The sequence below is a fragment of the Sciurus carolinensis genome, chromosome 1 (genome assembly GCF_902686445.1).
Source record: "Sciurus carolinensis chromosome 1, mSciCar1.2, whole genome shotgun sequence".
In the NCBI taxonomy this organism is placed as follows: domain Eukaryota; kingdom Metazoa; phylum Chordata; class Mammalia; order Rodentia; family Sciuridae; genus Sciurus; species Sciurus carolinensis.
In genome coordinates, this window is record NC_062213.1 from 72,687,538 (window position 1) to 72,700,766 (window position 13,229).

Here is a 13,229-nt window from a genome sequence, read left to right on the forward strand (position 1 = left end):
GTAGGCATTTGATTAACATTCTGAAGGGCCAAATAGAGCTGTTTCTGGGCTTGGGGCCACATTAGAACTCATTACAATTGTGAAGGATTTGGTGTTTAGGCCAAAGCTATTGAATCCTGTGTCCACGAAAACAAAACTGGTAGCACAGTTTGTTCCCTTTCACTTTCTCCAGCATGCTTGATTTTTTTTAGAGGTTGGAGTTAAGAGGAGATAGGACCATCCGAGAAAGGAACCCATCCCCTAAGTGGAGAGAGGCCTGAGGATTGTCAGGAGCACATTTCAGCTTGAGTGATTAGTAGCATTTGCCACGAGGAAGGAGGAAGAGGCCTCTAAAAATAACTGGTGAGCAGAGCTTGCAGTCAGGTCCAATTTCAGTTCTGGAGCCTGTGGCCATGCAGGGGTTGGCTAGTCCACATCCTAGGAGGGAACGGCATGCAGTGTGCCTGATACCTGCTGGGAACACTTTGATTTTTCTTCTTCAACATATATTATTCATGGATTGAAGAAACCAAAATGGCTGAAGATAAAGGTATATTTTTGTTGTTTGAATTAAAATTGGTTTTTGAATCTGACTTTATTTTCAGTGTTGCTCTGTTCACATATTTTTGGCTAAGTGTGTTGATTGTGTCTTCTTTGTTGTCTCTTGAATTCCTGGAGCCATTGACTTTTCATGGTGGTTGAATTTTTCATGGAATAATTTGTCTTTAATCTGAATGTATTTTAGTACCTTAATTTAGATTAACCTTTAATATATTCTACTATCAGAGACCACATTTAAAAATCTGCAAAAAATATAGAACCAGTTTTTCTAAGTCTTACATAAGTTAATTATAATGAATTCAAAGAATTGTGTTCATTCTGATTTCATATAAATTGACAGAATACACAAGTCCTATCTTGTATAAATGAGGAGACTTAGTTGGTTTAAGCAAAGACTTACCATATATGGAAAGTGACCTACTTACTTGTGAAGCTGATAATAAATGTGAAAAAAGACTAGAATTTTTTTAAAATTGAATCTTTAACTTTCAACTATTCTTTAATGTTATGTTGATTTTACTTTCTAATATATGTCTGTTTTTGCTGTACTTCGTGAGGATTATCTTTCCATTAAAGCAGACTGTAGTGACTCATTATGTTGATGATTTATATAATAAAAGATTAGACACATGAAGATTGAATCTAATCTAACTCTAATCTGAGGAAGCAGCAACTGAGAAGATTATACTACTAGGCTAGATTATGGAAGCTTCTCCACTTTGAATTCTTTTGTGAATAATTGGTTAGAATGGGTCACTTGACTAATCTGACAAGTGCTTCATTCTCCATGAAGAATAATATATTATTATTATATTATTATATATTATTCTTATAGATATCATATAGATATCTATATGATAATATAGATATCATATTACTCTGCATGAATAATATGTTATTATATTATTATATATTATTCTTATATATAATCATATAGATATGTATTTGTATATATCTCATATTATATTTGCATCCCAAATGCATAACAGTTGAATCCCGGTGACATGGTGCATGCCTGTAATCCTGGAGACTAGGGAAGCTGAGGCTGGAGGATCACAGATTCAAGTCCAACCTCAGCAATTTAGCAAGACCCTGTCTCATAAAATAAAAAGGGCTGGGAATATAGCTAGTAGTAGAGCACCCTGGGTTCAGTCCCCAGTACTGGAAAAATAAAACAAAACAAAAGCATAATTGATCTGTACATGTGAAATCTCCAGTATTAATGGAAACATAAATGATTTGTAATTCATTTAACAGTAGGTCATTTAAGTAATTGATGACCATTAAGCTGCAGAGGCATTTCTATTTTCCCTTTCCTCAACTAAGTAAGTAGAATTAGTTATTGTCCTTAGCTCAGTCTTCATTTTGGAGTCTTCTTTTGGACTGTTGGGATGTTGCCATGGTAGTTTTGGTGTGTAGTAGTGTACGGGAACATTTTCTAATTTGGAGATCAGATAATTTTGATAAGGCAGCATGGAAAAAAAGAAATCAGTCTCTGACATATTCTTAAATCCAGTAAAACTTTTGACCAGTTCTTAGTGGCTATGGTTTGAAAAGGGAACTAAAAAATGAAATGAAAACTTTTTGTTTTTATTTTTAAATTTTTCAATTTAATATTTTTGAATCATGGTTCACCAAAGGTAATTGAAACCATAGAAAATAAAATCACCGATAATGGGGGGACTACTGCATTACATACTACTTAGAGTATGTAGTCTTTTCAGACTTGCTGCTCTCACTTAGCAATATGCATTTAAGTTTCTACCATGTCTTTTCATGGTTCAATTGCTCTTTTTTTTTTAGTACTGGAAAACATTCCATTATCAGGATGTATTATGGTGCATTTACCAATTCACCTACTGAAGAACATCTTGGTTGCTTCCAAGTTTTGGCAATTATGAATAAAGCTGTTTTTTTGTATATATGTAAATTTTAAACTCCTTTGAGTAAATATCAAGAGATGCAATTACATGATCACATATTTAGTTTTGTGAGAAACTACAAAACTATCTTCCAAAGTAACTGTTCAATTTTTAATTCTCAGCAGTAATGGGTAGGTGTTCCTTCCTGGTACTCCATATCCTCACCAGCATTTTGTGTTGTCAATTTTTTGGATTTTGCACTTTCTAATAAGTATATAATCATATCTTATTTTTTATTTACAACTTCCTAATGGCCAATGAAAATATGGTATCGCTGAATGTCTTTTCATATGCTTACTTGCCATCTTTATGTCTTGTTGAAATGTGTTTAGAGATTTTACCCATTTTTAAATTGAATTATTTCTTATTGTTGAGGGTTTTTAAAAATTTTATTTGTTCTTTTTACTTATACATAACAGTAGAGTATATTTTCAACATATTTATACAAACATGAAGTATGTCTTATTCTCATTAGGATCCCAGTCTCATGGATGTACGTGATGTGGAAATTCACTGTGGTATATTCACATATATACATAGAAAGTTATATCAAATTCATTCCACTGTATTTCCTATTCCTATTCTCCCTCCCTTCCTTTCATTCCCTTTTCTCTAATCCACTGAACTTCTATTCCCCACTCCACATGTTTTTCATAGTTTTATTCTGATCTTAGAATATAGGGACAATTACTAGTTGTTCTTTTAGAATACTTTTGTGACAAAGTACTGGTTTCAGGTTTACTTGGAGAGTGTTAAACCCTCATGAAGGGTTTTTCTTACTGTGCTCTCTTTGTTTTAATTGGACAGAAACTGATCATCCCTCTGGGACTGGGCACACCATATTTACAGAGGGACATATCAGGAGTATTATTTGTTCTTAATAGAAGAGTTCCCTTAAAAAGCTCTCTCTTAAAAAAGACTCCCTTTCTATGACTTAATATTTGATTCCTTTAGGAAGCAAGCAAATACTAACAGTAACAAGTTTAATAATGCTGGAGTAGTACATCATTTGTATGACATTGGAGTGGAATAAAATATTCCCAATTTGATATTTTAGCTCAGTATCATGTACCTTTTAAAGTGATAATTCTATTTGATAAGGTATTTTGAGTGGAAGTCTAAGATTGGTAATGCATTTCTTATATTCCTTAACCTTAAAAAGGATAATATAAGTATCAGTTATTACCTTGTACTACAGATTATTGTAAGGACCGTTAGGGGCTTGCCTGTGGACGCTAGTAAAAAATGACCTCCTGCCACTCCACTGTTCTAATTCATGTGCCTTTTCCACTCCCTTTCTAAGCCTTTCCTCCGCCAGCACTCTTTTTGTTTAATTCATTTGGTCAGATTTTCTCTAAAGTCTCTTCTATAATTTATGCAGTGAATAATGAAAAGTGATTTAAGTTTTTAGAATCATGTCTAAAATAAACAGATTCTAGGTAAAAGTGTGTTCTCTGCTATAGATTTGGCCTTTTCTTCCCTCTCTTTTCCAATTCCTCAATAACTAACACAGATATCACCAAATCAGATAAATTTTCCTTCCCCATTTCTGGTTTAAGAAAGATAGAGAAGCGGGGCACTGAGGAAAGAGCTTGTCGTCCCAGCTACTTAGGAGGCCGAGGCAGGAGGAGCATTTGAGCCCAGGAGTTTATTTTTATTTTTTTTATTATTTATTTTTAGATATTGATGGACATTTGTTTTATTCATTCATTTATATGTGGTACTGAGAATTGAACCCAGTGCCTCACACATGTGAGGCATATGCTCCACCACTGAGCCACAACCCCAGCTCGAGCCCAAGAGTTTGAGACCAGACTATGAAACATATCATGGCAAGACCTTGTCTCAAAAGAATAAATACACAAAGAATAACAACAAAACAAAACCAAAACCCACACAAATAAAATAAAAAACAGGAGAAAGCAAGAGTTGAACTTTGAATTCAAGTTACTGTTTTATTAGATGTTACATTTTATACTTATTTTAAATACTAGTTCTGACTGTTCTTTGAACATATACAAGTTGAAGACTTAATTATTGGGTACAAATTATATCATGTCTGGCACATAAATGCTGAATAAATTTGTTAAATAAAGTATGAGCTTTTTTTTTCAACCTTCCTATTTTTCAATTAATGAGGAACACAGAGTTTGGTGTCAGTTACAAAATGTACAGCAGTTGATAAGAGAAGAACACTTTTACTGAAGTTCTGTTCTTTTTTTTGCGGTATTGGGGATTGAACCCAGGCCCTTGTGCTTGCAAGGCAAACACTCTACCAACTGAGCTATAACCCCAGCCCTTTACTGAAGTTCTAATTTAAATTTGGTTTTTAGAGGCAATAAGTAGCCAAGGAAGGGAATTTGTAGTCATTAATTATGATTGCTTCATGTTTGGAAATAAATGTATATTTAGAAGGCATTATTATACTTAGTGTTGTATGCAAGTGGATCAACCGTTATATAAAAATAAGATATTTTTAAGAAAATTTTCTTCATATTCATAAACGTTAAAAAACTTAAGCACAATTCACTGCTGCTGAATTTGTCCTCACAGACACCTACCTCTTTTTTCTTTAACTTTTAAAATTCTAGTGGCAATTTGATTTGTATCATTCTTTTTATAATTTATATAGTTGAGATACATAAAAACTGGAAGTCATCATTTTCCTCACCAATATTGCCAAAATTTTCACCCAGCCTCCCTTTCCTATTTCTGTGTTCAGATAATGAAACAGGAAAACTTATTTTAAGTTGATTTAATATGCAATAATTTATTCTTAGCACAGCAAATATTTTTAATATGTAAATTGTGTTTTCATATAACCAACTTTTACACAGATTATGTTAGAAACAAAGTTGATAGTAGAGTCTTGAGAAATCATGAGAGTTAGCTCACTTGATATGGATCCAGGAACTCAGGCTGTGAATGTCCTCATGTGGTATTGCTAGTTCCATGCAGCTGTGCTGCTGACCTTGACCCTTTACTTTTCTTCTGTAAAACATGCTAATTTCTGTCTTCTCTCCCAGTGGCTCTCCACCAGGCACTTCCCCAGTTAGGAAATACGTGAAAATGTTTGGGGGTGTTTTTGTTTGTCGTATTCTGGAACCTACTTGCCTCTGGTCCAGGGGAAACCAGGGATGTGAGATGTCTTGCCGTGTGAGGAGCGATCACATGGATGAGCACTGCCCTGCTAACACATCCAGAAGCACCCTCTGTAGAGACACGGACAAGTCTCTGTGAGGAGAGGTACAGCAGCCTATGAACACCTTTACAGAGGACCCGTCCATGTGCTGCACAGATGTAAGGCAGCGTGCCATTTGTAAACTTTTCCTCTTTTCAGATGGCATTTTGGCAGATGATATAATCTTTTTATTGATTAATTTTTTCATAATATTTATCACATTACCTTTTAAGGAAAATATGTGTATAGTGGTCATGCCTTTTAAGAACAATATTGACTAGTTTTTAAAACTGTCACTTGGCTTTCATATTTTTTGTTTAATTTTAACTGTTAGAAGAATATTACCAAAACAATAAGTCATGCTAAACATATCAAATGTGATAAATGACACTTGGTGGACAGTTTACCAAGCTGTTTCCTGCATTGAGATCAGTTGTGAATGAACCTTTTCCTACTTCACAGGGCCCAGTGGACCCTATAAAGAAGGACAGCATTTTGTTGTTTTTGTTCTCTTTGCCCCTGTTATGTATTTCTGTAGTTTCCTTCTTCTTTCATATGCCCTCTGCCTGCCTATCTCTCGCTCTCTTTTTCTCTCTCTCAGATTAAGAGTGGTTGGGGGCAGGGGATTATTTTCTTCTCTAAACAGTGGTTTTAAGATTCTACAGAAACTAAAGAGGATACAGAAAAAGATCGGGCTACATTGTTAGGATTTCATTAAGTTGTTTATATGCTCTGAACTTTGAAGGAGGTTTTATGCAGGTGGTTTTGATAACTTGAAAGCAATGTATATGTCATATCAACTACAATTTTTTTTTTTTTTTTTTGATACCAGGGATTGAACTCAGGGGTACTTGACCACTGAGCCACATCCCCAGCCCTATTTTTTGTATTTTATTTAGAGACAGGGTCTCACTGAGTTGCTTAACTAATTTTTAAAAAATAATTAGCCCATTAGTAGTGTATTTGTTCTATTTCAAAATTATGGGTTTCTATACGTGGTATTGAATCTAGGAGGAAGCATTTTTGTTTTCAAAACCTTTATTTGCATAGCATGTTTTGAGAACTTAAGTGAAAACTTTTTGAGATGATCTATCAAATAACTGTGTAAGCAGTTCATTGTGAAGAGAGGTGTTCAATGAAACGTTTTCTTCCATGATGACATTTTACATTTATTTCTAAACAGAGACAAAGCATGGAGGACACAAAAACGGAAGGAAAGGAGGACTTTCTGGAAGCTCCTTTTTCACTTGGTTTATGGTCATTGCCCTGCTGGGAGTTTGGACTTCAGTAGCGGTTGTTTGGTTTGATCTTGTTGATTACGAGGAAGTTCTAGGTAAGCATTTTAATAATGTCTCTTATGTGAATATGTAAGAGGGTAAGTGACATCCCTTAGTCATCTCAAGGTTGTGTTATTATCTTTGTGGTTCTGTTCAGTTTTATAGCCTTTCAGTGGTTCTCAATAGAACGGGAGCAAGAGGGGATGTTACCAGGGTTACTTTGTAGCAGTGGCTTTTGAACTATATTTAAAAATGAAGGCTGTATAATAAATATATGAATAGTACACAGAAGTTATACCAAAATGAGTTTTATTGAATTCATTCTTGCTACATGTTGTACTCTATACCTTCTATTCAGGTTTATTATATTACAAATTTTTAAAATTCTTGATCATGAACTGCTGAATTTACTTCAGTATTCATGAATACAACATAACTGCACAGTTTGTGAAACGCTACTTTAGAAAGGATTTTTCAAAGCACACTCCTGTCTGTTGGAGGAGGTACCTATGTGAGAGCGTGCATGTGCTGGGACAGGTTTATCCATCGTGCCCCCCGTTTTTCTCCTTTTTTCCTTTTGTCTTCCCATAATTGCTAGTTTTTCATGATAGTCTTACACTAATAATTCTTTATCATTTTCATCTTTTTAAAAAATTGAGATAAAAGTCACATAATATAAAATTCAAAATCAAATATTTGAAAATGTATTATGTATTAGTTTTTATTTTTTTAATGTTTTTAAAATTTTATTTTAGTTGTCAATGAACCTTTATCTTTTATTTATTTATATGTGGTGCTGAGAATCAAACCCAGTGCCTCACACATGCCAGGCAAGTGCTCTACCACTGAGCCACAACCCCAGCCCCATGTATTGGTTTTTAGTATGTTCATCACTTTGTGCAACCATCATCATTGTCTAATTCCAGAATATTTCTATTACCCTTTGCCCCTATAACAGCCAATTCTCCCTCCCCTGTTTCTCAGGGCAAACAGTACTCTGTTTTCTATGTCTGTAGTTTTTCCTCTTCTGAACATTACATATAAACAGAATCATCCAGTTTTTTTATCTTTATTGTTTGAAAGAAAAGGTCTCTGGATACATGAATAAACTAACAGAATTTTAGTTCAGTGACAAACTTCTGAGCAGATCTTTGCTGTCATTGACTTATAGTACTATGCTTCTAGGGAATGTGTTAAAGAAGAGATTTTAAATATTTGTACCTTTTAGACACAAGTAACAATTTTCATGTTTTTACATGCACGCAGCCAAAGCAAAGGACTTCCGTTATAACTTATCAGAGGTACTTCAAGGTAGGCTATTGAAGATGCATTTGAACTGTACTCCTGTCAGTCTCTAAAACCTCATTCTTATTCTACTAATTAAGCTATCACCTGAATCAGAAAATGTAAATGATAGTTTCAGTTTTCTCTCGTAAATTTGTTAGAATGATAGTTTTTTTTCTATTTTTTAATGTTATTTGAGCTTTATTCTGTGTACAGCCTTGAGCTTCAGATTATAGCATTTCATTTTCATAGCAATAGAAATAACACATTCATCTCTCCACTATTATCATTATCATTTTTAATTTGTATGTGCCAAGTCAGACTTCTGCATAGCAAATTTGATATTTTGTAGAGCCAGGGCTTGGGAAAATAAAGATTGGTCATAGCTGTTCTGTGCCAAAATTTCTGCCTGCTTTTATGCAATATTTTAATGTATATATTGTGTTAAAGAAATGGTGACAGGGTTGACAACTCTTTTTAGTGCCAATGCTGTATTAGAATGCTGTTTAAAATATTGCTGTACCTTATGTTTGTTTCTTCATAGTTACTGTCCAATGATGAATTATCAACCATGTTGATCTTAGAATTCTTTTTAGGGTATTGAATTTAGTAGACTCAGTTGAAATACTAAACATAACAGTGCTTCTGATGACAAAAGATTCAAGTCTTAAAAATACATATTTATTCTTCTTAAGATGTAAAGATCATAGTGAAATTGTTTTCTCAGCATATCTGTTTTAAGCTTTTTAATTGTCTATTTATTTTTTGCCATTTAATAGTAGATGACCAGTGCTAATTAAGCTTTTAAGTTAGATAACCATTATTATTCCTTTGTAATATTAGGAAGCCTCCAGTTTTATATCCTTTATTTCCAGAACAGTCTTTTTTTCCCCTGTTAAGCATAATTTATGATATTTTTGTTGTGGATCATTATTGAAAAGTTTGAAAGTAACTGTCCTCATTTTTAGTACCAATACTCAATGTTCACCTATTTGCTATATTACATATCGTTATACTTTACAGTCTATATTTGAGGATTGGTTGTTCCTTTGACTTCAACTATTCATAGTGTGATGAAATGTCACACTTTAAAAACATCAAATTTTATGTAACTCAGAAATGGGTTGGAATTTTTTTTAATACATTTTAAAAATTTTACCCAGAACATTTTTAGCATTATAATGGGAGTTCTGAAGTGATTATATCAAGGTATGGTAAAACCTTTAAGGAAAATATTATCTCAGTTATATGTCTTAGAATTTGCAAGGTGAACAATTCCTGAATCTCTAAATTATGTGCCCATGATTTTTAAGTAAGATTGGTTTGTAGGATTAAAAGAATAAATTTCCAGCATTGGTTGGTGACATTTATGGTTGATGTGCAGGACTACAATAAGGATGATATCTTATTAAATTGTTTTCCCTTTTGTTCCTACACCCATCATTTCTCTCCTATTTTAGGAAAACTGGGAGTCTATGATGCTGATGGGGATGGAGATTTTGATGTGGATGATGCCAAAGTTTTATTAGGCAAGTACACATTTTATTTATGTTTTGTTAATAGTAATAAAATACCAGGAACAAGAGACTATTTAGTTTTAATAATATCGATATTGATTGTAAACATTTTATGGAAGATATTATGCCACTTAAATGGTGCATTTTATTTTTGCTCAGAGGTCGTGGCTTTATTTTTCCATTAAAACTCCTACATTTCAATTTACTTTTACAAGTAAAGAAGTATATAATTTTTTTCTCACACAACTTTTTAGTAAGTATAATTTATTGTGTGTTTTTAGACTGAAAGCACTTTATATTCTGAACCTAATGTTTGAATATATAGTGTACTAGTTTGTTTTCAAAGATGGTAATTATAGTCATCCTTCAGTATCATTTGACATAATTCACTTCTAGTTGAAAATGTAAATTTCTAAAGGCTTACATGAATTCATTTTGAAATGAAATTGTAGCAAACATCTTAAAATGTCCTATGCATATTTTAAAATTAACATTAAGATATGAACTAGTGGTCCTTTAACCAGGTTTCCTTGTTTTGAAAATCTTGAACTCTGCATTTTCTATCATCAGAGTCACCTGTTTTTATCATTGAGTGGTTGTTTCTAATAAAGATGTGGTATTCCCCCACCCCATTTGTTTTAAAATGCTATCTTCTAGAAAGGATGGTGTTGATTTTAATATGCAGATTTTGCATAACCTGTCTAGGTGAGATACATAGTTCTGCTTTTAAATAACACCATTTCCTTTGTCTTATGAAGCATAATATTATTAAAACTTTATATAAAAGTGTTTAATAAAACAATAGCTATGGCAGGATATTATACACTAAGCTTAATGGAGTGTTTCTTTTAGACACACTATTTTGTTTGTCTATGAACATGAAAAAGTGGAAATATACCGTACTTATAACCAGTTAAACTGCTTTCAGTAGGTAAATTTTACCTCCTTTATGAAAAAAGATCTTAGATGTAATTAAATGTAATATAGCTTCTTATTTTGACCTGTTTTAGTTTATATTTTCTTATTGCTACTTAATGCTACTTTTAGTGTAAGCTTACCATAACATTTCCATGAAATTTCTTCTCCTGACTTAACCTTAATGGAATTGTCTATGTAATTCTGTTATTACATATATAGAGTTTCAGTACATGTTAAATTCTCAGATTGCTATAACTTTAGATATGTGAAACAAATTAAGTTATATAGAACTTAACATATCAAGATAATGGTAATTTGCATGCTATAAATGGTTTATTATTCCCAAACATTACTTTAAATGATAATTTTTTTTTTTTTTTTTTTTTTTTTTGCGATGCTGGGGATTGAACCCTGGGCCTTGTGCTTGTGAGGCAGGCACTCTACCAACTGAGCTATATCCCCAGCCCTAAATGATAAATTTTAAATCATAGAACTTATTTTAAAGATAACTTCATATGGGTCAAATCCCCCCCTTTTTCATAAATAATCTCCTCATCTACTGTGTTTTATTGATGTTTAAAAAGTTAATAACTTGATTTTTTTAGCATATGTTAGATTATAAAAGCTTCTAAGATTTATAAGCAATCACTAAAAGATTAATTAAATGTAACTCTGAGAATTGCAAGTAGATGCATGTGGCACGTGCAAGTCAAAACTTGTCCCTTTTAGGAGAACTATATACTTGGAGATAGAACCAAATTTGATAAATCTCAGTGTTCATTTTGATAATTTGACTAGTAAATGCACAAAGAAAGATACAAAAAAACCCTACATTATATATATGTACTGTTCATAGTTAGCTTGTGGCTTTTGTAAAAATGAAACAAATCAAATGCAAACTGTCAGACTCACTATCATCTCTGACCTTAGTTCTATAGTGTTTGAATTCTCAGCATGGAATACAACCTTAATGTGAATTGAATTCAGTGATTTCAGTTCTTTTTTTCTGGTATGTGAGGTTATTGTGGCTCAGAGGTTACTGACAATTGAAAGTTGGGGACTACAAATACTTTTGTGGGCTCTGTATGATCAGGGAGAGGTTATGGAGGTGCAAATGCAGTGAGCATGTACCCCAAAGAAGCCAGGCTTCCTATCTGTATTCTCACTGGGTGGCAGTGTGAGGGCTGAGCTAAAACCTTAAAGGTTTAAACTTTGGATTAAAGCACATGGAGTCCAAGAGGAGGAAGGAAGGTAGTAAAAGGGACTGGGGCAAACTTGGCATAGCAACTGTAGTAATAGTTGAGATATATTGAACTTTCATAGGTTTGGCATTTGTTAAATAAATATTTTTTCTGGATTCTTCAGTCTGTACATATCTAAATCATTTCAGTTTGGGGAAATGTACACATCGATGTTTACATTTCACATTTTAAGATTTAGCTTTTCTTGTAAAATTGAAGAGAGAAATACATGAGTTAATCAAAATTTATAGCCACCATTAATTTTATTAATTTATTAGTTTAGTCCAAGGCCTTTCTGATACACTTTGACAATATACTAAGCATGTTCTTAATTACCTAGCTTCTTATTTTTGTGGCCAAATAATTCAAAATAAAAAGTATGTTTGATTTTAGTTTGGATTATTGAAAACTACATTGTTCTGAAATGTGTTTTTTCAAAAACGTGTTTCTCCAATGTTTACTGCATTTGTCAACAAGAAATTTTCTGAGGACTAAATGCTGAGAGTAAATCTATTTAGCGTGACATCACGTAAGGATTGCATTGTTGTCCTCTTGTCCTATGACTAGCACCTATCTGGGACAAAGGAGAAGGCAGCACATAATTCCTACACCTTTGATAAAAGTTTGTAGACAGGTTGGATGTATGAGCAGGCTTGAGAGAGGAAAGGACCACAGTTTGTCCAGCCAAAGGCATCAACACCCTGCTCTTTCATTGGCGAAGGAATTACATACCCAGAATAGATTTTTTTCTTTTTGGACTAGTACTTTCGTCTTAAAGGCCATTGAAAAGTGGCATAATTGAACAGTTTTGTTTACATACTTCCATATATTTGTTGCATACTTAAACCTGTAATACTGAAGAGGAGAAAAAAAATTGTGTTTTATATCTAATAATTAGAAGTACTTATATTGAACAATGAAGAAAAATAAAAATGATTTTACTAAATATGCAGCTACAGTGTTTTAAGGCAGGAAGAAGGAAAAATGTTATTCTCATAAGACTTGGGGAGAAGTGCAGATCTCTGTTTACTGCATTTATCAACGGGTGTTCAGAAAAAGTATTCTAGGCTTTTCAAAAAGTAAATACCTACTGCAATGTGTGTCTTCCCCTTCCCCACAGCTATGGAAAGAATAATATGATATGGTTCTCTTGACTAAAGCAGAGAAAATTCTCTGTAATCTTTTAAAACTTAAATTAGCTGTCATACTGTTTGCCCTCACTTGTCCATCTTGATTGCTGGTAGTTGTGCCATGTGTGGAAATTGTATGTTTTCAAAGTCTTAAGTGAATGAATTGGGTGCTTACCATAAGAAAAACTCTATGGTGTGAATGTTTATGTTTCTTACAAG

The 13,229-nt window shown here is 33.0% G+C and overlaps 1 protein-coding gene across 7 annotated transcripts in view; it reads left to right on the plus strand.

The window, feature by feature from the left end:
• Asph (aspartate beta-hydroxylase) overlaps positions 1 to 13,229 on the plus strand; it is a 222,989-nt gene that overhangs the window by 29,461 nt on the left and 180,299 nt on the right. For 2 of the 7 annotated variants that reach the window (XM_047553821.1, XM_047553827.1), the window contains exons 2-4: positions 6,827 to 6,976; positions 8,187 to 8,231; positions 9,665 to 9,733. In XM_047553821.1, coding sequence (XP_047409777.1) covers positions 6,827 to 6,976; positions 8,187 to 8,231; positions 9,665 to 9,733 — 264 coding nt within the window. Of the gene's footprint in view, positions 1 to 216; positions 530 to 6,826; positions 6,977 to 8,186; positions 8,232 to 9,664; positions 9,734 to 13,229 lie in introns of those variants that run through there. The other 5 variants (XM_047553844.1, XM_047553859.1, XM_047553850.1 and 2 more) reach the window with 5 other exon arrangements.